The 23,383-nt window shown below is 37.2% G+C and overlaps 1 protein-coding gene across 1 annotated transcript in view; it reads left to right on the plus strand.

Moving 5' to 3' along the window:
* LOC113560893 (headcase protein homolog) overlaps nucleotides 1–22,694 on the plus strand; it is a 49,604-nt gene extending 26,910 nt beyond the window's left edge. Inside the window, exons 3-5 of the mRNA XM_026967015.1 lie at nucleotides 17,916–18,104; nucleotides 21,275–21,463; nucleotides 22,185–22,694. Coding sequence (XP_026822816.1) covers nucleotides 17,916–18,104; nucleotides 21,275–21,463; nucleotides 22,185–22,337 — 531 coding nt within the window. The 3' untranslated portion in view covers nucleotides 22,338–22,694. The remainder of the gene's footprint in view (nucleotides 1–17,915; nucleotides 18,105–21,274; nucleotides 21,464–22,184) is intronic.
* Nucleotides 22,695–23,383: the final 689 nt, after the last annotated feature.

The raw sequence follows: 23,383 nt of genomic DNA on the forward strand, positions 1-23,383 counted from the left end.
GGAACGACGATGGTCTTTTTTGCGACGTATTTTTTTCCTTAATGCTTCTCACAGAACGACAAATACCAGAAATTCTGTGCCGGGTCCAAATGATTTTCTCCGGTCTCCGTAGACCGCGACGTGATTTACGATAACATCGTACGTGTCCCTGAACATTCCTGATAATTTATTTATCTATACACAAAAGAGTGCTATAATTTATTTTAATGTACCTTCCAATATCCTAACCTACTTGTAACTGAATGATTTTTTTTTGCTGGAGAACCCTTTGTCGAATTTAGTAAATTAGAACTTTTGCTTGATGTGGACACAATATTTTTTATTTCTCAAAATATAAATTCATAAGCGGGTGGTTCAGGTCTTACACTATTGAACCGAGAATCAAGATATTTTCATGTAGTATTGTGGAGACACGTGGTGTTTAAAGTAATTTTATGACGCCAATACAAAAGTGTTATTCATACGAGATCGTTTTTTTTTTAAATTTATTAGAATTGTTATGCGGATGAACTCGAATGAGACTTTTTTTCAGTTAAAATAATTGCAGATTATAATTATAATAATAATGTGTAACGTCGTACTTAGAAGTTTCGCGTTATTAACGTCTTTCACTCTGTCCTATAATAGTGCTGCGACGATGAATACGATTGCTATGTAGGATTATAACAAAAGATTTTATGGATAAATTTCTCGGACCGTTTGTCGCGTCGGCGGAATGTGACAATTTGAACAGTTTTTCTTTAATTACAACGGCCGAAAAGCTGAGCTGGCAAGAGACGTTCACGGTCGTTAAGTTGCCGCCGCCGTCTCATCAAAAGCTTAATTGTTGCTTCGTCGTTTTAACTTTTTGGGGTTTTACGATGTCGGCGGCGGATGTTTTTTTCTTTTAAAGGGGTTTTTGTGTGTCCCGTCAAATCGAGGGGTCGGTTTAATTGTATAAGGCAGCGTTTTTAATTCCAGACGCTAAGACGATATTATAGCGAATCATAAAAATTAACCGAGCACCACCTCCTTGTTCCCCCCACCTACGGTTATTATACACTCTTCTCGCGGATTCGATTATAATCTTATATTTATATTTTTTTTTTTGTTCTTTTAATTTTGTTATTATATTATTTTCTGTTTCTTTTTCCCTTTTCCCTTTTCCGTTTTCCCCTCTTTTGTCACTGATATGCACTAAGCCAATTGTTTGCCGCGGAAGATTAAAACAATAATTCGGTAACGACCATCGTGAAATCTGCATGCGAATCGTCGCTCTAAATCCCATGAGTCTTTGTTGTTTCGCTCACTAAAACAGAAGTGACGATAATCGTATATTCTTTAAAACGACTAGATCAACTTTTTTGTCCATTGGCGGATACTTTGTGTTGTATACAGTATATTGTCCGACATTGTCGTGTAAAAAATAGCAAACATATATGTACCAATGTACAGCTATTGTTAACGCTAACAGTTTTTTGTGTATACATTAAAACATAAAAATTTTAAAACGACATTAGGAATGTTTTTGAAATTGCAGCACGCTCGGGGTCGACATTATTTATGGTCATAACTTTTTTCACCTACATTTTTAATGTCAGGTAATTTTAATGTGAATTAGATAATTTACCAAGTGTTCTAGAGACACGTATGGTTATTACGACGGGGGATAATAGGAACGAAATTCAATATGTGTAATATATTCTAGTAGTGTTTGGTACGTCAGTTTAATTATTATAGAAAAATTGTAATAGTTTAATAAAATTAATATAATCACTAAAAAATAGGTTTGTTTTATTTTATTATATTAATACTATAATATATAATTTAGTATTTATTGTCATAATATTTTTTCCATAAAAAAAAAAACTTTTTGTCGAGGATCGAACCGTAACATTTAATTTAACTGTTGATTAAAATCGATTAATTTGACATAAAACGGGTTTTAATAACCATCATTTTTCTAAAACATATAGATAATAAATATGAAAAAAGTGATCCTTCGGTTCTCAACTTACCCAGATTAGTAAATGCCTCTTAATACAGTTGGGTTCAGTGACATTTACCTTTCTAAAGTAAGTCTGTTACACGCTCATCTCTTATATCAACGACGTCATTACTGACGTACAAGTGGTTTAGCTATTTTTATAGGTATTTAAACACGATTTGTTTGTTCTCGTGGTGGCGAATTAAATAAATGATTTATGTAAAACATATTTATATATAAATTATATATACACAAAGGCTAGTGTAATTCGATCCCAGTTCTTGTGAGCCGCCTTCGGCGTCTCGGAGTTGGCCGAGTGAAAATTGTTTCACCGGAAATTCGGTCACCAAAAAATAGGATAACCGATTTTCATGTTTGAGAGTCTAGCAGTGACACCTTATCATCTTATACACTTTATCGGTGTAAAAGCTTATCCCATCGATTCTCCAGTGATTTTTTTATAAGTAAAAAATAAATACGAAAAATGGTAATTGAGTGTCTAGTTATCAGCCATTATCGGGTGTAAATACCTTGCTGTGCAATCCGCCTACATTTTTAATGTCGAATAGGTTACTTATGAATTAAGCGATTTACTGAGTGTTCTAGAGACGCGTGTTGTTATTACGATGGGGTATAATGGAAACAAAATATAATATGTATATAATCGTTTGTTTTTATCATACTGTGGATGAAAAATAGTAAAGTAAATTCTCGGTGGGATATAAGTGCTCATGTAAAAAATATTGCAATCCGATAATAGTAGTAATAATAATAACGCTCTAGTACACACGGCGTCCAAGGCGTCCACCGGCACACCTGAAAGTGCGTACTGGAGCAGCGAGCATAATTTTATTACAAGAAATATAAATAAATAATTATTATTATTTATTAATGATAATACAGTACCGCCTGCGGGGCTCGCGTAAAAGTGAAAACCAATTTGTTGCCGTACCCATATAGTGGTTTCGTTCGAACTCACGTCGGATTTGTTATTCTTGGTTGTCGTTCTTTTTTTCGCCGTACTGTAATTATAATCGGACGATAGGATTTTCAAGGACTCTGAAAAACGACATTGCGGCCGTTTCTACGAATAATAATAATAAACAGTAGGTAATTGTAGGTCTTGTAGTGTGGGACACTGCGTTAACGGGTTATGTTACAAAATATCAATTTAATAACAACGTGTAAAATAGTATACATCGCTGCGTTACCAGACATGCACACTCGAATTATTTATCAATGCCGGTTATACTACGTGCGTTCGACTGCAGTAATCGAATAGAGAAACGAGCAGAGAATATCAGCTGGTCGGCTTTTTCGTGACGTAATTCCACAACAGTGTCCGTGTGGCAGTGATGCGTATGAGACATTTTTGAGAGGTGTATGAATTGAAATATAAAAATAACTGTGGCAAACAGTAGGAAAAGTTTGACCCACGTGTTCTTATTTAAAATCCAATATTTTTATGTATTCTGATTTTTTTTTTAAATAATTATAATTTAAGGCATTATTTAGTTTTAATTTATTAAATTACACTGTATTTACAGAGATAACTACGCATTGTTTAGCAATATTTTGAATAGTTGTGGTTTTTTATGTAATAATGAATAATGAATACATATTTACATATTTATATTATCCATTATTATTATATTTCCTGTGATGATTAGTTTGATTGTTTATTAACTGAATTTCTATAGAAGATTTTACTAGACTAACTTTTCTTATGAAAATGTGTACTCTCGAAAATCATCAGAATACTTGTTTATATTATAATATATAGAGATATTCATTTAATAATTTATATAAATATAAAAACATAGTATTTGTGTTGCTTTTAACAAACGATGGTTGTTGTTGCAGTGTAAATTTAAGATAAAACTCGTTCGTCTTTTGTAAGCAACACCGTTTTGCCGCCGAGCGCACGTGTACTCTATAGTATATTTTTCCCGATTTATTTTATTTCTCTCGACCACAAATTTATAATTTACATAATATCGACGACTTGTATCCAAAGCGTGTCCGCACAAAGATGACGCTTTGTCGTTTCATGATCGAAAAAATCCTATTTCCGTTCTTGCTCTCCGCCGCGGATGTCTTCGTCATATCAGCAAACCTCGTCGAAGTTATTGCATGTGACGTTGCTCTTTCTTTATTATTTTGTTCTCTCGCTCTATATTCGACACCAATAATTCGTATTACTTATACGACGGTGTCGTGCTGCGCGCTTTCGTTGTTTGTTTATTTAAATCGCCGTACATAAACGTGAGTATCAACGAAAAAAAAAATTCCGGCTGGGCCATCTGGCGATTTCGTAATGGTAGGACAGCTGCAAGTGCAAGCAACATCGTCAATTGCGACACAAACATAATAATAAGTAATACGACTTATACAAGGCGGGCGGAGTGTATTAAATTTTTTTTTCTAGTCGTCGGAAGTGACTTTTTTCTCGCCCCAAATTATGTGTATTTCAGGTGTTTGCCAGTTCGTTAAAATAAGTTTTAATAATCTACGCCAATTTATACGGTTTTTTTTCCTTCTCCATTCACCCCGATTTCGTTTCATCCCCATGCGATCGCCGTGCAAAAAGGATAATCTTATTCTCCTCACCCACTTCCATACTCCGTGGACTATATACATATATAATGTATAAAATAACGACTAAATCCGATTTTTATCATCCGCCATCAGGTTTTTTTTTTGTTATATTGTGCCGAAACTCGTTAAAACCGAATTTTCCTGTGCAGTCGGTCGAATTTTTTTTTATCCTTAATCCGACACTCGTATTCTAATTTTCGATTATGCGTCGTGTATAATCGAGAGATTTGTGTTCGTATTTATCTTTTATCATACGCAATAGTGTTCATCGTTCGGGAACATATTATACGATATATAACCTATATTCGATACGACTACCGATATATACATTTTATATACCTTTATAATAAATAATAATGATTAACTGGCTGAAAAATAAAAAGTAAAAATACGCTCGGCCATTTGATGGAAATATTTTGATGAAATATATACGTTAGTTGTTGAGGAACATTTTTTATTTTTTGGCACCATAAATATGTCATTAATACAAAAATATTAAGATATATATATACATAAATACATAAATATTTATATTTATGATAAACTATATTGTATTATCTCGTATCATTTATTTTCTCGTAATTTAAATGTTCTTGTCCGACATGCTGTCTAAACGTCAGTTTAAATTGTAAACGTTCATTATTTTAAAATGACGTTATTAATTTTAAAATTAGGACTTAGGAGCGATGATAAAATTTGAAAAATTAACTCGTCGCTTTTTCCGGGTGGGGTTGTTTTTGGGAGTTATCCGACTCGCAAAATGTTTCCTGTGTCCAATAGATATAATTTTATTATTTGCGACGTAAGTCAAATATTCTCGAGTCATCAGGATATATTAATAAAAAAACAATCTTGTTGTCGCAGATAATCGTAGCGTCTTGCGGTTGAAAGAAACGCTTACAAAAGAAGACCTATTTATGGCAGATAAATATAATATTTTAAGAAGAAAAAAATGTCGCAGTTGTCGTAAATTATCCTCTCTCTGGAACTGTAAATTTGTATCAATGGAATATATAAAATGTCATAAAAACATTTTTTTTTGTGTCTACGTTTGAACACGGAGTAATTTTTATTTTGAATTGACGTACGGTCGTTTACGGGAAAATACAATTAGGAAAACTCATTGATTTTTGCTTCATATGTGCTATCGATCGTATGTGACTGTTTTTTTATACGATATAGTACTGGTTATACCAAGGATGGGAAACTAAATAGTTACTATAGGGTCATATTTTGAAACTTTAAAATATAGTGGCCAAAATGCAAAAAAAATATCATATAAAATAACTATTAATAATTAATATTTATTTTGTAATATTTTTACATTTTGTTTAATCTGAGTTTTAGGTATATATGACTAAATAGTAGCACAGCATAATCGACATATCTTGAAGTAGAAATACGAAGCAGATGACTCAATGTCTCCTCCTTAAGACAATTTCTTTCTCTTGATTTGATATACTTCATATTAGGAAGTGTAAGTAATGTAAGTCGTTATAAACAATTGTAAAATTTTCAATGCGAAATTTTGTAAAGGGATATTTTACAAAACTACACACCATTGTCTTTGTAGATAAAAATGCAAAAACCTTGCATAATTTTAATTGTATTGAAGCATCTTGCTTTTCAATTTCAACTGTTATAGAATTATTAAACAAATTTATTTGAGGTAGTATATAGTAGTATTAAAGTCCTTTAATCGTCTTTCAAATTCTACAATAAATTCGTGCAAGTTCAAAATGTTCAAAATTATTCTCATTTTAAAATTCTATTTTTATAATTTCAGATTATATCGATAATATTGTGTGATGTAATTTTAAAATGTAACACTACAGGCCTAATAAAAAAGGTATGAATGCCGTTAGTTAGCTGTCCACCCCGTAACATATACTATACGAAAGTTTTGGCCAGCACGATTCGGACGACCGAGGTCAGCACTGGTAATCAAAGTGTAGGTAATATCATCGTCTATATCGTCTCATATATAGAGTATATAATGGGATACGCGTTTTAAGGAATTCACACTGTCCTTGGCGCGATAATAGCAAAGGGCAAAACCACGGCTCCTATTGGCATAAATAAATTAAGAACAAAAAAAAAAAAAAAATTGTCTGAGTGGTGCACTGTACCACCCGGCCTCGGAGAAAGTGAAGTGCGTTCCTTTTCTCTGCACGCGCTGTCTATATATATATATTTATTTTCCTCGGAGCTATTATTACTCCACTAGTTACTACTACCACTGTTACGACTTGCAGCGAAATGCAACTCGTGCCAATTCCGTCACCTTATATTGCGCGCGTGTACGGCTGAGGACGAATTTTTTTTCCGATCCCCTTTGCGTGTCACGAATTCCATGACGCGCCCGCCCGACGAGGAGGTGAAGCTCGCCACATCGTGTGACGACGATCGACAGAATTCGTGTACGTCGTAATTTATTGCGAACAATCGACGCATCCTCTACTTTGGCGTTCGTCGTTTGCGCGCGGACAGTCGTCATCGAACTTTTTTTTTCTCCTTCGTTCGGCCGCTCGCCGATGTAGGACAAGGATATCACGTATATACACGCACAATTTGTTTTGTCAGCATGTGTCGTACATATATTTAGGAAATCCATCTACAGTCGAACGCGTCCTAATATTATTATTATTTTCGATCTTTAGACGTTTGTTTTTAATAATTGTAACGTGTACATAAAATTTTATTATCATGTCAGCCCCTCTCTTCCCGATTTCAAAGAGATTAATACCGACTCGTTATTAGATTATGATTGAACAGTAGATTGCTTGCGATTTTCATGTGAGTTGTGAAACTCGTGAGGCGGAGAAGATTTTATAGTATTACAACATATATAATAAGATAAATACGTGTTTTTCTACACCGGTAGATCTCGTAAATCCTCTATAAAATATCGTAATCGGAATATTATAATATATAAAAGAGAGAAAAAACAGTTATCCTCCCTCGTAATCGTTTATAGTCTATAAGTGTAAAACGGGTGAATATGAAGAGGCGTTATCGTCGTTTATTTACGATTACGGCACCGAAGCCGGCCTCCGTAAGATAATAATATGAATCGTCGATAGAAAAAAAAACATATGAGTTACCGACGAGGCGACTGCCTGTAGCGTGTGCGTGCGTGTTTTTACACCTGTCCCGCCTTTATACAATATCTATTATGATTATTATTATTATTATTATTATGTTTATAGAGACCGAGTTTTCTCCCCTTATCTACGAGGAAGACGATTTTACGACGAGTGTCGTCATCGTCGTTGGGCCGAGTGAAAATTGCCGATAAAAGCGCGTGTCCTTTATTCGCGGTCGCGCGTGGAGTGTACATTCGCAGCGTTTTGCTTTCATTCACGTTTTCATTACATCGTCGAATAATGGTGTTTCGTAATAAAAATAAATAATATAATAATGTCGTCGTTGTTATAATAATAATAATAATAATAGAAGTTGTCGGCCGCGAGAGAAGTTGAGGGGTCCCCCCTGTATTATACACACATAAACATACCTCTCTCTCTCTTTATATATATAATATAATAATAACTAGTGCCCGCGATAAACGTCAAAAAAATAAAAGGAAGAAGAATAAAAAAACGAACTTTGCCCGAGAGATAAGGCGAGATGACGGTGGCACGGACGAAATGGGTTTCGGAACGGAAATCGTCTATTATATGTGTGTGTGTGCGTGTGACCCTCTGCGGCGTTGATGGAATTACCTCACAATTAAATTATGCTCCTGCCAGATGCTTTTCGCGAAAAAAAAAAATAATAATAATGCAATGCATGTAAATAACGTCGATAACGCGCTATTATTCCCCGGCGTCTGTTGATGGCCGTTGAGATAAAAACATTTTTTTTTGCGGTGAGAGGTTATCCCGTGGTATACCGGCCAAATCGTTGTGAAACTTCATAAACTTGTCCTTTCTACCACCCCCTTATTGAAGCCTGCGCGTCATTGACGATTTTCGCAGGTGCCGTGCTGTATAGGCAAACTAACTGACTCTTGAACGTCCCCTCTCCGTTCACTATATTTTTATATATTTTTCAGCCTTTGGTGCTCTCTCCTGGGGATCGTTTTGGAAATAATCGTCATTTTGCACGGTAATTTAATAATAGAAAATAGTGTATAAACTGTGTACGGCTATAAGTATTCACTTAACGATCGTTTGTAATTTTCTCCCCATTAATATACCGTTGTTTATTTTATATAATATTATTATTACCATTAATATCGCGTCGTTTGTTTTGTAAAATCATATTTTTCGAAATTTAACTCTGAAAACAACTGGCGCGCGGTGTGCTTAAAATTCTCTCTAGTCAGCCGTAAATAAAATATGAAATTCTCACGATCGCGTTTCTTACTGCCCACCCGAATGACGCGTTTTGTCGTTAATAATATAACGATTTTCTGAAGTAGAATTATTTTTATTCAGTGCTTATTATAGTTCTCGAGCGAATCCACGATGTTTCATAGTACAACTCAACCGATTTTATTATACACTCTATGAAAAATAATAATATATTATGTCTCACTGATCGGTATGTGCCCAATATCTACATTGTAATGTAGTATGTATGTTTTTTAAAATGTATTTCAATACTGATTTGATATCGACAGTCGCGTTTTCTACGGACTTCCGTTTTCGAGACAACGAGAGACCGGATGCTGTTTCGATTTTATACCGAGTGTCTTTTGTTTGAGCGCTTTTCTTTTCATATATGTATGACGGATTATATACGCCCGCACATGTAACAGCACAGTACAATAGTTCTGTTGATTTTTTTCGTCTTCCAAAACCTTCAAAGACCCGTCGCGCCGCACTTATAGTATAATATGTACACACACGCACGTACATGAGTAGATAAGCTATTGAAATTCACCTGAAACGTCTGCGACACTCCGCGTTAGCGTAGAGCCGATGACGGATGGTCGGGCTTATGGATGGGCGGGTAGAGGCACTAAGTCAGATAATAAAAAAAAACATACTCGTTCGTCGTTGTAGTTGTCGTCATGTGTGTGTTATTATTATTATTTTTTGTTGTACACACTCTCTGCTCTGGTATACGTGTAACTGACAGAATATCAATCCCGGTTGGTTGTTTGATTTGTTCGCCGCGGGTGGTTTATTTTTATTGTATATATCTATTTATATATAAATATATGTGATATGGTATTTATTTTTTTGTCATGCCCGTGTTTGCTGCCTGATTGTCGACCGTGAACCATATATGCGAATGGAGATTGTTTGGCGGGTAGGTGGTGGTGTCTCTTCGCCCGAAAACGGTAACAAACTAAAAAAAATATATACAAAAAAAAATCCGACCGCGACTTCGATGACGACAATCAGTGGAGGAGGAGTAGCGTAGCAACATCAGCAGCCTGCATGGGACACACGTTTAGGTTTGACAATAGGACTTCCGACCGATTTTTATTTTATTTTTTTAGCCACTAACAAGCTTTTGCGGTTTTCGCCGTATGGGTTTTTCTTCCCTTCTACCAGGTCTCTCTTCACCTAAGAGTGATGGTTCTAACCCCGTCGTGGCACGACGATTGCGCTCGCGTGTCGTGTACAGCATTCTAACCGCAAGAAATAGAGAAATATAAATTCTGCTGCACCGTGGGCGTTGGGGGATGTAGTATTACAATGGAGCAGATTTTTTTTTTATAGTATTTTTCGAAGAAGTATATATTTATTATAATATGATATAATAATCTTGTTAAATTGTAACTCTCCAGATACAATAGTTTTTTGATAAGTACATGGTTTAATAAATGTTATTAAATATAATTATTACGAACTGAAATATCAAAATACGTGAAAAAATATTATCTAACTATAACCTCTCAACTCTGTACGTCGTCTCAGCCGCTATTGAAAACAGTTAACGCGTGACTGTATCTGATTGAACACGGTCGTTTCGGCTCAAAACTCAGATGATCCGTTTTCGGAAATAAGAAATTATATAGATACGTTTTAGGGGGAACGAATAGTTTTTGCTATGTGGGTATTTCGCTTATATTTTGTGTCGACCGGAATAGTTTCGGATTACGCGTAAAATCACTTAACGTTGAGTTTTTTACGACCAGAAAATAAAATCGGGGGAAAGTTTCGTCGTCGGTTTTCGGGAATTTTTTTTAGTCCGATTCGAAATTCCGTCTGATTTATTGGTGTTTCTTATGTATGATACTCGTTTAGGTTTTGTCTTAAAACGACGGTGTTTTTGTCACACTCGTATATGCGCGAACTTCACAAAATATCCTAAATATCCAATTGGTTAAACGGAGAATCGATGCGACGTGCTGGTTTAGTTTTTGTCGGTTCGACTTATGAAAAAACGAGGTCAGGGTGAATAGTGGACAACTGCCTACTTCTCTGCCCCGGGTCAGCTCATCCCTCCTGTAGTATTACGGTCAGACGATATTTATTGTTTCAATACCGCGTTGAGATTTATATGTAAATGTTATCGTTTTTTTTCTGTACATATACGTATACAAATATTGTTGATATACGACGACACCAAAGCCAAATACATTTTCAGGCCTATTATACTATAATAATATAATATAATGCTCGTTTCGTATTCGTGCGAGAGAGTATGTTTGTGCTCCTCAGCGGCAGACTCGGTCCCGCACGAGTGATTTAATATTTTTTCCCGTCCAACCCGCACCCTTCCGTGTATAGAGTTGCTCTCGATTATAATATTCGTCCGTGTCTGTATATTTTACTAGATAATATGAGATATTCTGAGTCTCAGCACGGAAGAGGCGGAAGCGGCAGCGGTGTATATCGAATAAAAACCGGCCGGGTGAAACAAATTTGATGCTTTTTCTTCGTATATATATCATAATATACACTTATATAAAAAATGTATGTATATATTTACTGGGGGAAAAAATATTACGTACGTAATAACTCCTTTGCGCGGCGTGCGAGAATACGACGTGTATGCAACAAGGCTTTACCAGATTTTGGGCCCTGCCAATATTCGTGCCGAATGAACCGCTAAATCCGAGCACGCGCGCGCGGGCCTCGTCTCTGGTTATATATTATTACTTTCCGTCTCGCCGAAATATTTATACGGAATATGAGTGTATACTGCATATATATATGTATATATATTGATATTACGCGCAAGATTACGTGGTCGTGGCGGCAGAGGAGTAGAAATAATATAAAGAGGCTCGGCTGGCCGACTGCGGCGAAACATTGTTCGAACTAACGATCCGTGTCATCGTTTTTGACGGCGTTTCCGATTCGCTTTTTTGGTTCCACGCCACTTTTTATCGGTTATGGATGTTATTATTGTTACATATTCATATTTTACATACAGTTTGAAACTCCCGAAAGTCTGATAATAATCGATTTGCGTTTCCGGGGTATCTATAATAGGTATTTCCATCGACTTTTATTTCAATATTATATATATATATATATTATCGCACGATATACCTATTTTATTTATCGTTATTAAATTTGTATCAGAAAAAGGGTGGTTTCATTCAAAATTTCGTCTTTTTAAAAGAACCGTTTTTAATTTAGTTTTTTTTTCACTCGAAAACAATTCGAGGGTTGTTATCTGCTGCTGCAGGTATACGTGCCTTTCATTATTTACCGGTAAAGTGTTTTATAAGCAGATCACCCGCCTCCGTCGAGTGTTTTCGAAAAAGAGAAAGAGGAATTCTTCTATATGTGCAATGGGGTTGATAATTCGATTTAGAAATAATTTTGAGCGTACGCCTCATGTCGTAGTGCTGGGAGGTGGGGCGTGTCTCTGCTTGCACGAAAGTATCTGCAAATGGAAAAGCTTCCCTACATTTCCACTTTGTAAATTTAAACGCAAATTCGACCAATTCTTTTGAAGTCGCGTTCGGCATTCGACAATCGCATTTTATTCCGGCCAGTAGTACCTGTACAGTACTGATTTAATTTATAATCCCTTTTATAGCTCTCTTTGTTTCCTGCAGCTCTGTGGGTTAGTAATAAAATTCTTACCATCCCTTTCATTTCGTCATTGGCGTCTTCGTGTTTTCACACGAGCCGTATGATGCGAATTGTTTGACGCAATGATGGCGTTTTATGAAAAATTAAATAAATTTATAAAATTTCGCATTTTTGATTTTTTTTAAAATTTAATGATAATATTAGATAAAAAAAAATATTGATATTTTTTAAGTATACTACTTAATTGATAAAATCAAATCGCCGCCGTCGCTGTCATTATTATTATTATCACGTCAATTACGACAGACAAATTTCGTTATAGTGGCCGCGTTTCACGGAGGTCAGCCGTCGTCGTTCCCTCCCGCGCGCAATCAATTGCGCATGCTGCCCATTAATTACGTTTAATAACGTTTAATTGATTCGGCTACCGAAATTCACGAGACGAGAGAACGGGCACGCGGCCGATAATAAGGTTTTCGTCTTCTCCGTCCGCCGCCGGCACCGCTGATTGTCTCCAATTGAACGCTTTCCGTTTGAGAATAAAATAAAATATATTGTTTATTTTAATCCGACGACTACAACAACAATATGCGATCGTAGTGTTTTTTTTCGGTTAAGATTTTGCAAATACTGACATTGTTACGGTTTTTAATATTTCAGATTTATATATATATATATATATATGTATTATACTCTCGAGTCTCGACAGTTATTTGTTGCTTTCAAGTCCAAAAACAGTCTGCAAGACCTATTTCCGGGATTAGGGCTTTCGTAGAAATTGAAAGCTTTGTGCCGAGAGAGAGAGTTACGAACACACCGCACACGTCATTGGCGTAGAGCCCGTAAAATACGCACTGGACAGGAGACATAAACTAAATATATATTAGGCTGGTGCTGCACAATGGCACATATTATTGCCATAAAGGGTCATTCTCTTAAGTGCCCTCCCCCATTGCCCCACATGTCACCCAACTACCCACTTTACACGGTGGGCAACCGCGCTCCGTGTACACAAGATTCGGTTTTTCGGGATTTTTATGCGTTTTTCAGGATTTTTATTTATACTCTTTTCTTCTACTCACCGGCCCTCTGCGTTCACATCGTACTTTACTATATAAATTGTATACTTTTTTCAGTAGCGTTCTCCTGCTCTGGGCGTGTGTGTCGGTACGCGATAAAACCGACCGGTTCGATAAAAACGCAGTTAAACTTTTTTTTCATTTCCAATATTTCCCCTCTTCCGCGTGTATTTACGATCGGTAATTTGTGACCGGTTTTTGCTTATTTTCCGGATTAGAAAACCGTTTTTCTTATACGTGTATTAATGGCGGTTGCGGAGGAGCGTGTGTAAAAAGAAAAAGAGATTACCGAGTACCGAATAGGTTGATTTACTGTACGGTTTATAGAGAACTGCTCTGTAACGGCTCCTAACGGTTTTTATTAACGTTTATACAATATATAATATATTAAAGGTCGTCCAAAGTGCTTTGGATTTTGCCGCTATACTGACTACTAGATAGTATATATATACTACGTGTATAGTCCATAAATAATTTGAGATTTCCGCCAATTTAATGACATATACACTATACATACCTACACATTTATCGAGTACCACTATATACATGTTTTACTGCTATAACTTTGCAATTAAAGTTTCGGATTTAATTTGAAACTCGACATGCTACAGCATGTAGGTGGACGTCAAAGAGGCGTGTAAAGTTTCGTTTCGAAAAATTTTACTCTAAAATTACGTGCGCGTATAGTTAACTAAAGTGTGCGCGGCGGTGGTATATTGATATATATATTTAATGTTATAATAATGATTATTATCCGTGTATACCACTCGGACTGCTGTCTAAAATTTCAAACGTGTAATGGTTGAATACTCGCATATAAATATATAGAGGAGCACATATATTTTTATGTGTATGCTTTTTAAAAATAAATTACACCGTGTGCGTACAGCAATTTTTTTTGTTCTCTGGTAAAAAAAGTTTAAAAAGCCGTTTTGCAATTTAAATGACCATTGTACAATAAATGACGGAAGCGACCGAAAGGTTGATTTAACATAGTTTAAATGTGTATCACAAGCGGCATGAGGTCAAGAGATGGGTGGGGATACACACGGATAAAAAAAAAAATGAAACGAAACAGAGATCAAAATTCATAATACCCCAAAGGCCTGCCGTCGCTCGCGATGAGGGAGTTTCGGTCAGTGCATGAATAATTTCCATTTGCTCCGCTTCGTGACTGTCGGGTAATAATTTGACGTCGCTTTTGTTGTATGTATGTATGTATGTGCACGATGTTCGAATGAATAAATTTTCGTCAGTCAAATTAGTGGTTATATCATGAACACACACACACACACACACACACACACACACACACACACTTGCAGTCCGTTGAGGGATCGCCTCGCCTCATACCGCTGTCGGATTACTGTGGAAACCCGCGATCGCTCGGTTGGTGGCGTGCATTACTATATTAGGTTTTAATATACGTAATGGGTAACGGGTATTCTGGGTATCGTTGTTTGTCGAAATCGAAGTTTTTCGTATGTAGCTTTTGCCGTTTCCGTATCTCTTGTCTCTCGCTTGCATTCGCATCATCATCATCATAACCCATGCGTCGTTGACGTCGTCGTCGGGATGCACTCAAGTCGTCTCATCTCGCCTGCAAAATTTGAGCACAAACTCGTATTTATTAAAATGGTTTGGCAAACAACACTATGGCAAAGTTTAAAGTCAACACGCAAACGCTCGTGTGCTTAAACTTTCAATCTACAAATTGAATGTATATAAACACATCGTGTGTACGTATACGCCATTTCGTCCTCGCCGCCGAACTTTAATATAATATATATATTATGTGCGGATGATACGTACTAAGTGGTGCGCGATATCCATATGTATATATACATGATATACGAATTTAAATTGGAGATGAGTGTTATGTACCTATATACAAGTTTCGAGTGGTTTCGATAGGTGGAGGGGAAAGGATGTGAAAGGGTTTAATTCCCTTTTAGTGTATAGCGTTTTAATTAACTTTCGCCATTCTTTTATTTATCGAAAACAAACCAGCCAACGATCGTTCGCCGTTCATTCGTGTGTGGTCACGTGCACGTCGGATCACCGGGCGACACCATCCTTCCCCTAACCTATCTACTGAAAAAAAAAATCGGTTATTTTTTCGCCCGACAGACAATCGTTCTGGAGATATTTTTTCGCGTGTTTTGTGCTATTTCCTCTCGATTTCAGTGTATTGTGTGTGCCGCCACCGAAATGACAATACACGTTCGTTAAGGCGGCGGTGGCAGAGGAGTACGAGTTTGGGTATTAATCGTCGACAACGTCGCGTGTCGTTTTGTATTCATTGCAATACGCGCGCTTTCGGTCGATTTGCGATCTGCAGGTTTTCACGCTTTTATACGAATTTTATATACGTCGCTTGCACTCGGTGCGTATATATATAAATTATATGGCATGGTGGTGCGAATTTTTTCTCTAACTTTTTCATTGTAGGTTGTGGTGCGGTGGTCCCGCGTATGTATTAAGGGGTGGGTTTATATACATATGGTGTTGTTAATCCAATATCCGAAAAATTGTGTATTCCCACCGGTGTTATATACGCGAACAGGTAGGGCACAGCCGCTGCCGAGTTGATAATAATAGAACTGAGAGAATATTATACAAGATCAGAACGCGGGAGATGAAGAAGAATTCTTTGGAAATAATAGCTCGAATACTGAGGGGCGTTTGAAACTCTTGTTTATGGGTCTCCGGGTGCAAGAGACGACGAAGCGAGACGTTGTTTATTAGCGTCCTTTAAAGAGTTGCATTCGTTTTCAGTACGTCGTGTATGCTCCTCGCTCGCAGTTATGAAATTGGACCGCCAGTACACACACGCGCTCACACCCCATATTTGCTTCTATTTCTCTCTCTATGTATATATATATATTACGATGGTTGTAAAATAAACAACTCCGAAGTTTAATATTGAGAACGACGACGTCGTCTCGGAGTAATATCGTTTTCTTCCTTATTTTCATGCGTTAAAAGCGTTTTTCTTTTCGTAGCCGTTTTTACATACATATGAGGCGACAAAATAAACGCCGTGCCCGCACCCGCGGTAATTGGCAACGATTACCAAGAGGCAAAACGCCACTTACGCCACTCGTGTTGTTATTTAAGTAAACGCTTTTTTTTACGGTGTATCCATAAACCTGTATCTTGTTTAATACATCCATAACCGACTGTACTAAAAAATAACTTCTTCGTTTTCTACATTATCTTGCTATATATAAGATCAGTGTGTTTCCTGTTAATCTAATAAATACAACCGTAGCATAACAATATAACGATATACATATATACCTACAATAAAAGAGTAAATACTACAGTTTTTAAAGTTTAATCTCTTTTATCGTGTTCCGATAGACGTTGCAATGTAGGTATTATATATTATAGTCTCGTCATCTGTGTTTTCTGTACATCTACACACACACACACACACACAGTGATGTTACGAAAGCTTTTTAATTCGAAAGTGTATATAAAAGTTTTGATATACTACCCGCCAACGCGCGGGGAAAACGTCTAAAAGCGATCCGTGTAAACCCGCCGTTTACACTTACATATATATGTATACAGGTACGGCAAGTGTGTGAGCGTGCAATAATAGGTCTGCCATTGGCAATCTATTTTTCCATTTATAGTGCGTACAAACTGTATGCACTGCTCTCTCGCGCCCTCTTCCTGGCCGGGTCCATTAACTGGCCTACTAATTGCGCACCGCACGTCGCTGTATTGTTGCGGGTCGGGTCCTGAACAAATATACTTTTGCGAAAAATCTCGTCCGGGGAGGGAATATATAAAAAAAAAAGAATCGGCAGAGAGTAATGGACTGCTTTTATTCGATTCGGCAGGACGCTTCGTAGCGGCGGTGGGCGTGTGGTGGGTCAGAGGTAAAAGTAATCGGTTTAATCAAAAAACTCTACGTTTACGCACGGTGGAAAGTTTTTCACAATGGTATGCCGAGACGACGCGTATTGTTGCTGCTGTCTGCCGCTCTTCCAAGGCAGACGTGCGCTCGCCATGTATGATAAAAGAAAACAAAAATAAAGTCGCGTCCGAATGAGTGCAATCCATCTTGATTGAAATCCAAACCAATTTTGATTAACGTATAAAAGGTATATAGTACAGCACAGTAGTGTACCGGTGGATAAGATCGGTGTAATGACTTTTTTTTTGTCGACTGTGACCGCTGCTTTTGGTCGAACTTCTCTGCTCGCGACAAACGCGCACACAAAGTGTATTATAACAGTATATATATATTTATAAATATATAATCATAGGAAAGCATTAACGTTTTTGATTTTTACTCTTTTATAGATCGAAGACGAGGGCAACCATGGAAACGACGAGACCAGATCTTTCATTTTGTCATCGTTGGCCGCTCAAAATCAATCGCGAGTCAACTGCGTCCTGTGCTCGGATGTTATGTTGGTGTTTGACCGTTATCCGCTGGTGGACGGTACATTTTTCCTTAGCCCCAAGCAATACAACAAAAACGCCGTCGAGGTGAATATAATTAATAATACAATTTCTAGTGCTTATTTGTTTTCAAATTCTAAGAACGCCGATATATTATGTTGTCAATTTTGAACATTGCTAACAGTTAAACAATTTGTGCTGCGAACAGCCTTTGATTGTGACGTCAATCACGTATAATATATATATTATATTTAATCGAAAATTTTCGGGAGGACTCTCTTATCCTTCAATGTATTTCCTACCCTCTTTGATGCAGCTGGTCTTATACTTGACGGAATCTTGAAAAATGTTCCAGCGGTGAAATATATCCGCGCTTAAGTGTATCTATGTTTTTTCTTTGCTCTTTCTCCAAAGGACCGACAGAAATAAGACTTATAAACATCTGTGTGTGTTAGCGTGCTCGTTTGACCGTAAAAAAGAACCTTTTTTGTGCGTGCTGTGTGAATGTTGACATACACACACACACACACACACACACACACACATGCACGTGTACGTGAGGCGCGACGAGCTAATATTTGTCAAAGCATATTTCACGCGCGTGCACAACGGTTTCGCTTCATGTGTTGTCCGATTCCGCCCTTAAGTCGTCGGCGGTCTTTTCACTACGGTAAATCCTTCGTTTTATAGGTGGGAAGTGAAGTGGCCCAGACGTTTGACCCCATACCGTTACTATTTTCTTTCCCCAAACGATTGTAAACACAAACGCGGCCTTCGAAAAAATGTTCCGAGTAAAAAGCACTGCCGTTTACGCGCACCGAGATAATCTTCGCGTGTCTTGTTTTCGTTCGGTTCAGCGCAAACAAATCCCTAAAAGCCATAAAACAACATAATATATTATTATTATATTCTCGGTTACTCGCACATATATATTTTAAGCTCTTAGGACAATATGTGTTCGACGATGCATCGTATTATACATTACAATGGTGATCCGTCACTTATTTTCGAAGTTTCTACGATGCTGCTATTCTAATACAAAGTTATCTTTTGTTTAGATATATTTTTTATCACTGAAAACTCTGATTGGATAAAGTAAATGTTTATCAGTTTGCTGTAGTATATACTCGAGCGTTCAAAAATATTATTTTTTTACCCTCCGTGGATTACGAGTAGTGATCTCGACTTTGTGCCCGGCAGTGTAAGAGTGGTGCGTGTGTTGAGCAAACAAGTTTTTACTCCGAGGGCTGTTTCTTTTTAAGCTGCTCGCTTTGCTAATTAATTACGCTCCGGTTGGCTTTTTAAACGCAAATAACGAGACGTCATCATCATCGCCAACAACGACCTTTGCTTTCGTTATCGGTGGTGGTGATGGTGGTCGGTGTATCCGTTTCATTTCGGCAAGGGGCGCCAATCATCTGCTAGGAAGACGAACGTGCGCGTTCCAATTAAAAAGTTCCTCTCTACGTACATAGTATCAAAAACCATCGTTGCATAAATATGTGCATATATAAGTATACGGTTTTCGGCATTTTTCGGTACGTCTTTTTCGGTGTGTTTACCGAGAGACGTTAGCGAAGAGAGTGATAAAGAGAAACAGCAGAGAGTACAGTGAAGACGTCATTCTCCCTATATAATATACTACATCGTCAGTGGTGGCGGCAGGGGAACCTACTCGCTGGTTTTTGTGCGCGTGCGTGTGTCTGTGTGAGGTGTTCTGTGGCTGCCACACAAGTAAACACGAGGTAAAAAGGCAAACATCTACCAGGTTTATAATTAAAACCTACCCCCTCCCCCTGAAGTTTAGTTAGTGTTGTTTGCACACTCCGCTCCTCCGGTCGGATTTCGATTTCGAAATGAACATTCTTATTCTCCGCCTCGTGCCGCCGCCGCAACGTTGTCGTTTTATTTTCGTATCCATTTAGTCGACCACGCGTTGTTACAGCACGTTTTTGTCGATACCATTTGCCAATGCAAAAACAATTATTTTCGTATTTTAGACGCGTACACCTCGTTAATATCAATTATCGATGACAACCCGGAGAGGGAAGCGAAAGAGAGAGATGTATATAGATTGCCAGACAAAATGATTTCCAATGGAATTTTTTAATGGTGCTAGTTTGCCCGAAACGGTAGTCCCGTAATGATGTTAATACCAGATCGTCTTTTAGTTTTTTTCCGTTTATCCGCTTTGAGCTACTTTGTATGATATACTAATATATTTCACTATAGTTATTATATTAAAATAATATTTTAATATTTTATTCCTAATTGATATCGATCAAAAACAATAAATAGACAAATCGCATAATGATATGTGATCGTTTACTATTCTTTTAGGCATATTAATTTTGATTGTCGTTTGTCTATTTATCGATAGATGTTAAATCGTATTTGTATCGGGATATATTTTTTTTATATTAAATGTTGAACCACGTTGTCTTATATATATAGTTAAAAAATAAACTTACTGCAGTACGCGCGGACGCTCGTGTGTGTGTGTGTGTGTGTGTGTGTTATATCTCTGGTCATCCCTTAATTACAGTGAAGACTGAACCTCGTTTTTCTCTTAAACATTGAAAATCGCTTTCGTTATTTGTCTAATGGACCTTCCTCGCTGCGAACCCCTACACACACACTGCCGCGGCGATGGGTTTTCGTTAAAGGGTCGGCGGTGGTGCAGTTTTTTTCTCCATTCTCTTCGAACATGTCGATTTCGGATTTCCCATTAAACGTCGCAATGTTTCCGCTTCACAGTGCGTGCCGCCGCGCGTTTCTTAGGAAAACAACCTTAGGAAATCATTGGGTTTTTGTCTCTCCACCACGTCACCGTCGTGCTTACCTTCTACCATCGGTACGTTTTTAATGATTTCGCCCGCGGCTGAGTACTGTTCGGCGTGCGTATTGCTTAACACACACGCTCAAAAGAAAAAGTACACTCGGGAGATGGAGAAGAATCGTGTACAGAAATAATCGAGCGATCTCAGAAATCATTATTATAAAGAACTTACGTCGGCGGCGGTGGTGCGTAAAAAGGGCGTTTATTATTATATTGCCGGGGCTACGCCGCAGGGGTAGTTTTTTCGACAGACTGCCGCTGTTACGTAATACTATACTTTTGTATGGAGTGGTTCGGTGAATTTAAGACTTTTTAGCAAAATGTTTTTATGTCACTCATAAATTTAGGTTTATTATTTTTGATTTTGGTACTTTTCGCTCATCTCACGCCTGTACGTTTTCCCGTTTTGTGTTTGCAGGTGAAAAACGAGGGACGAGCTCTGTTTCTGAACGCAGTCTGCATGAAATGTCTGGATGGCAAAGACGCTGACCGGAAGTTGTGTTGCCGATTCTGTGCTACTCAGTGGGACGGGTCATCACTCATTATGGGCACCATGTACGCGTACGATGTATTCGCAGCCATGCCGTGTTGCAACGAACGGCTCAAGGTGTGTACACGCTCTTTGCTATGATCATTATATGTGGTAGAAAATATTTTATGCTTTTATAATGATTATTTATATTAACATTTATTACACGAATTTATTTATATTTTTAATCTGTTATCAACCGCCCCACAACACAGTAGTAAGAAGGTATAATATTGTATGACGACTATAATTCGGCGAAACGATCTCTTGCAGACAACAACCCTTCTTCGACAGGAGGGTTTATAATGGGTGAGTTGGCGGGCAGGGGTTAGTAAAAAGGGCTAAATGTTAGATTGGCTGCCGCGCCTAGTGAAAGTAATTACGCAGTATTAGCAGACTTTCATAATTCCCTCTTCGTGTCGTTCAGCTAATTAATTTGCGTCACCAAAATGACGCTGTACAATCGCGTCTATGTACGAAGTAGAACGGAATTTACTACGGCCTTTGAAGTTGAAAAATAATTTGCTTAAGTCTCCTTTTTCCTGACGTGTGATTTCGTTCAGCGTGCATGTTAACCTAACACGATACTTTTAACTTTTAACGGGTACGTTTAAATGATAAATTAAAATCGCTTTTAAAAATCCAATTGCGCGTGCTGATCAACATCACGACAAGTACATAGATATGCAAAATAATAAAGTAGAAAAAATACTTCAATGACCTGCCCCAATATTGTGCATGTAATGACATCTAAGTATTGTTTTCTAAATTTGTGTTTTTGTCCTTGTTGTTTCTACAGTGTAACGGTTGTCAAAAAGCATTGATGTTGTCGCACCAACGCCTGAACTTCTACAGCGATTATAGCCGGAAAGTCACCTGTCCGCACTGCACTTCTGTCGACTATCACTTCGTAAAGCCGCTCGCGGTGTACTACACCCGACAGTGGCCATAACATACGGCCACGGTCCCGACCTCAATGGTCGGGACCGGTGGCCGCCTACCGGCAGCCACCACCGTCGCCGCAACAGCGGTATCTTGCTCCTCTTCATCTGTCGCCGTCGCCCAGCCGGTTGTACTTCAACAGCTACAAAATCATCAACACCTGCAACAGTTGCAACAACAGCAACAACACGCGCCGCCCGATTACACTTCGGTGGCCATCGAAAAACTGCTCCATTCCATTTGGGACAACAAAGTCAATGACATTATGGCGGCCATTAACCACTTAGGTTTGGTCTGAATCATTTGAATTGCAATTGAGTGTATAGAAATCCGAAAGGGCTTTTTCATCTTTTCAAAAAAAAAAAAACAAAAAAACAAAAAAAAAACAAGGTGTTCTTTATTATTATTATTATTATTATTTGTTCGTAGTTGTTTAATTATTATTACTATTATTATTATTATTATTATTATTATTATTATTATTATTATTATTATTATTACGTTTGTGGTTTTTTTAATTGAAAAAAAAAAACATTGAAATAATCATTATTTATAAGATTTTAAATATTATTAGGTGTTAGTGATTTTCAAAGAAAAGACGTCGTAATGTAATTTTTTTCTCGTTAAAATATTTTGTACAGCGGTCCCCGTTAAAAAAAATTTAAAAAAAAAATTCAAAACGAAAAAAAATTAACCAAATAATTATTTATTGTACAATAATAATAATATTGTGTAATGGGATGATATTATTATATACCTATATGAGACTTCGAGCGGGGCCCTCCTATCGACTGCTTTTCCTCGCCCGCCTGCCACGAAGAGAACATCACCAATTTTTTCGATTTTGGCGACATTTTGTGTACGTATGTATTACATTTTTAGTTTTTTTTGTATAGTTGAAGATTTAAAAAAGTTAAAAGAGTTTAAAATTTTCATATCGTTTCTTATAGTAAATTCTACACGACTTATGCGGAACATCATAGTTATTTTATATCGCGATCTCCTACATCGTTAGAGTAGTAGTGTTGTTGTTAATATGTAGCTTATATATTGTAG

This window comes from Rhopalosiphum maidis, chromosome 1 (genome assembly GCF_003676215.2).
Source record: "Rhopalosiphum maidis isolate BTI-1 chromosome 1, ASM367621v3, whole genome shotgun sequence".
NCBI lineage: Eukaryota > Metazoa > Arthropoda > Insecta > Hemiptera > Aphididae > Rhopalosiphum > Rhopalosiphum maidis.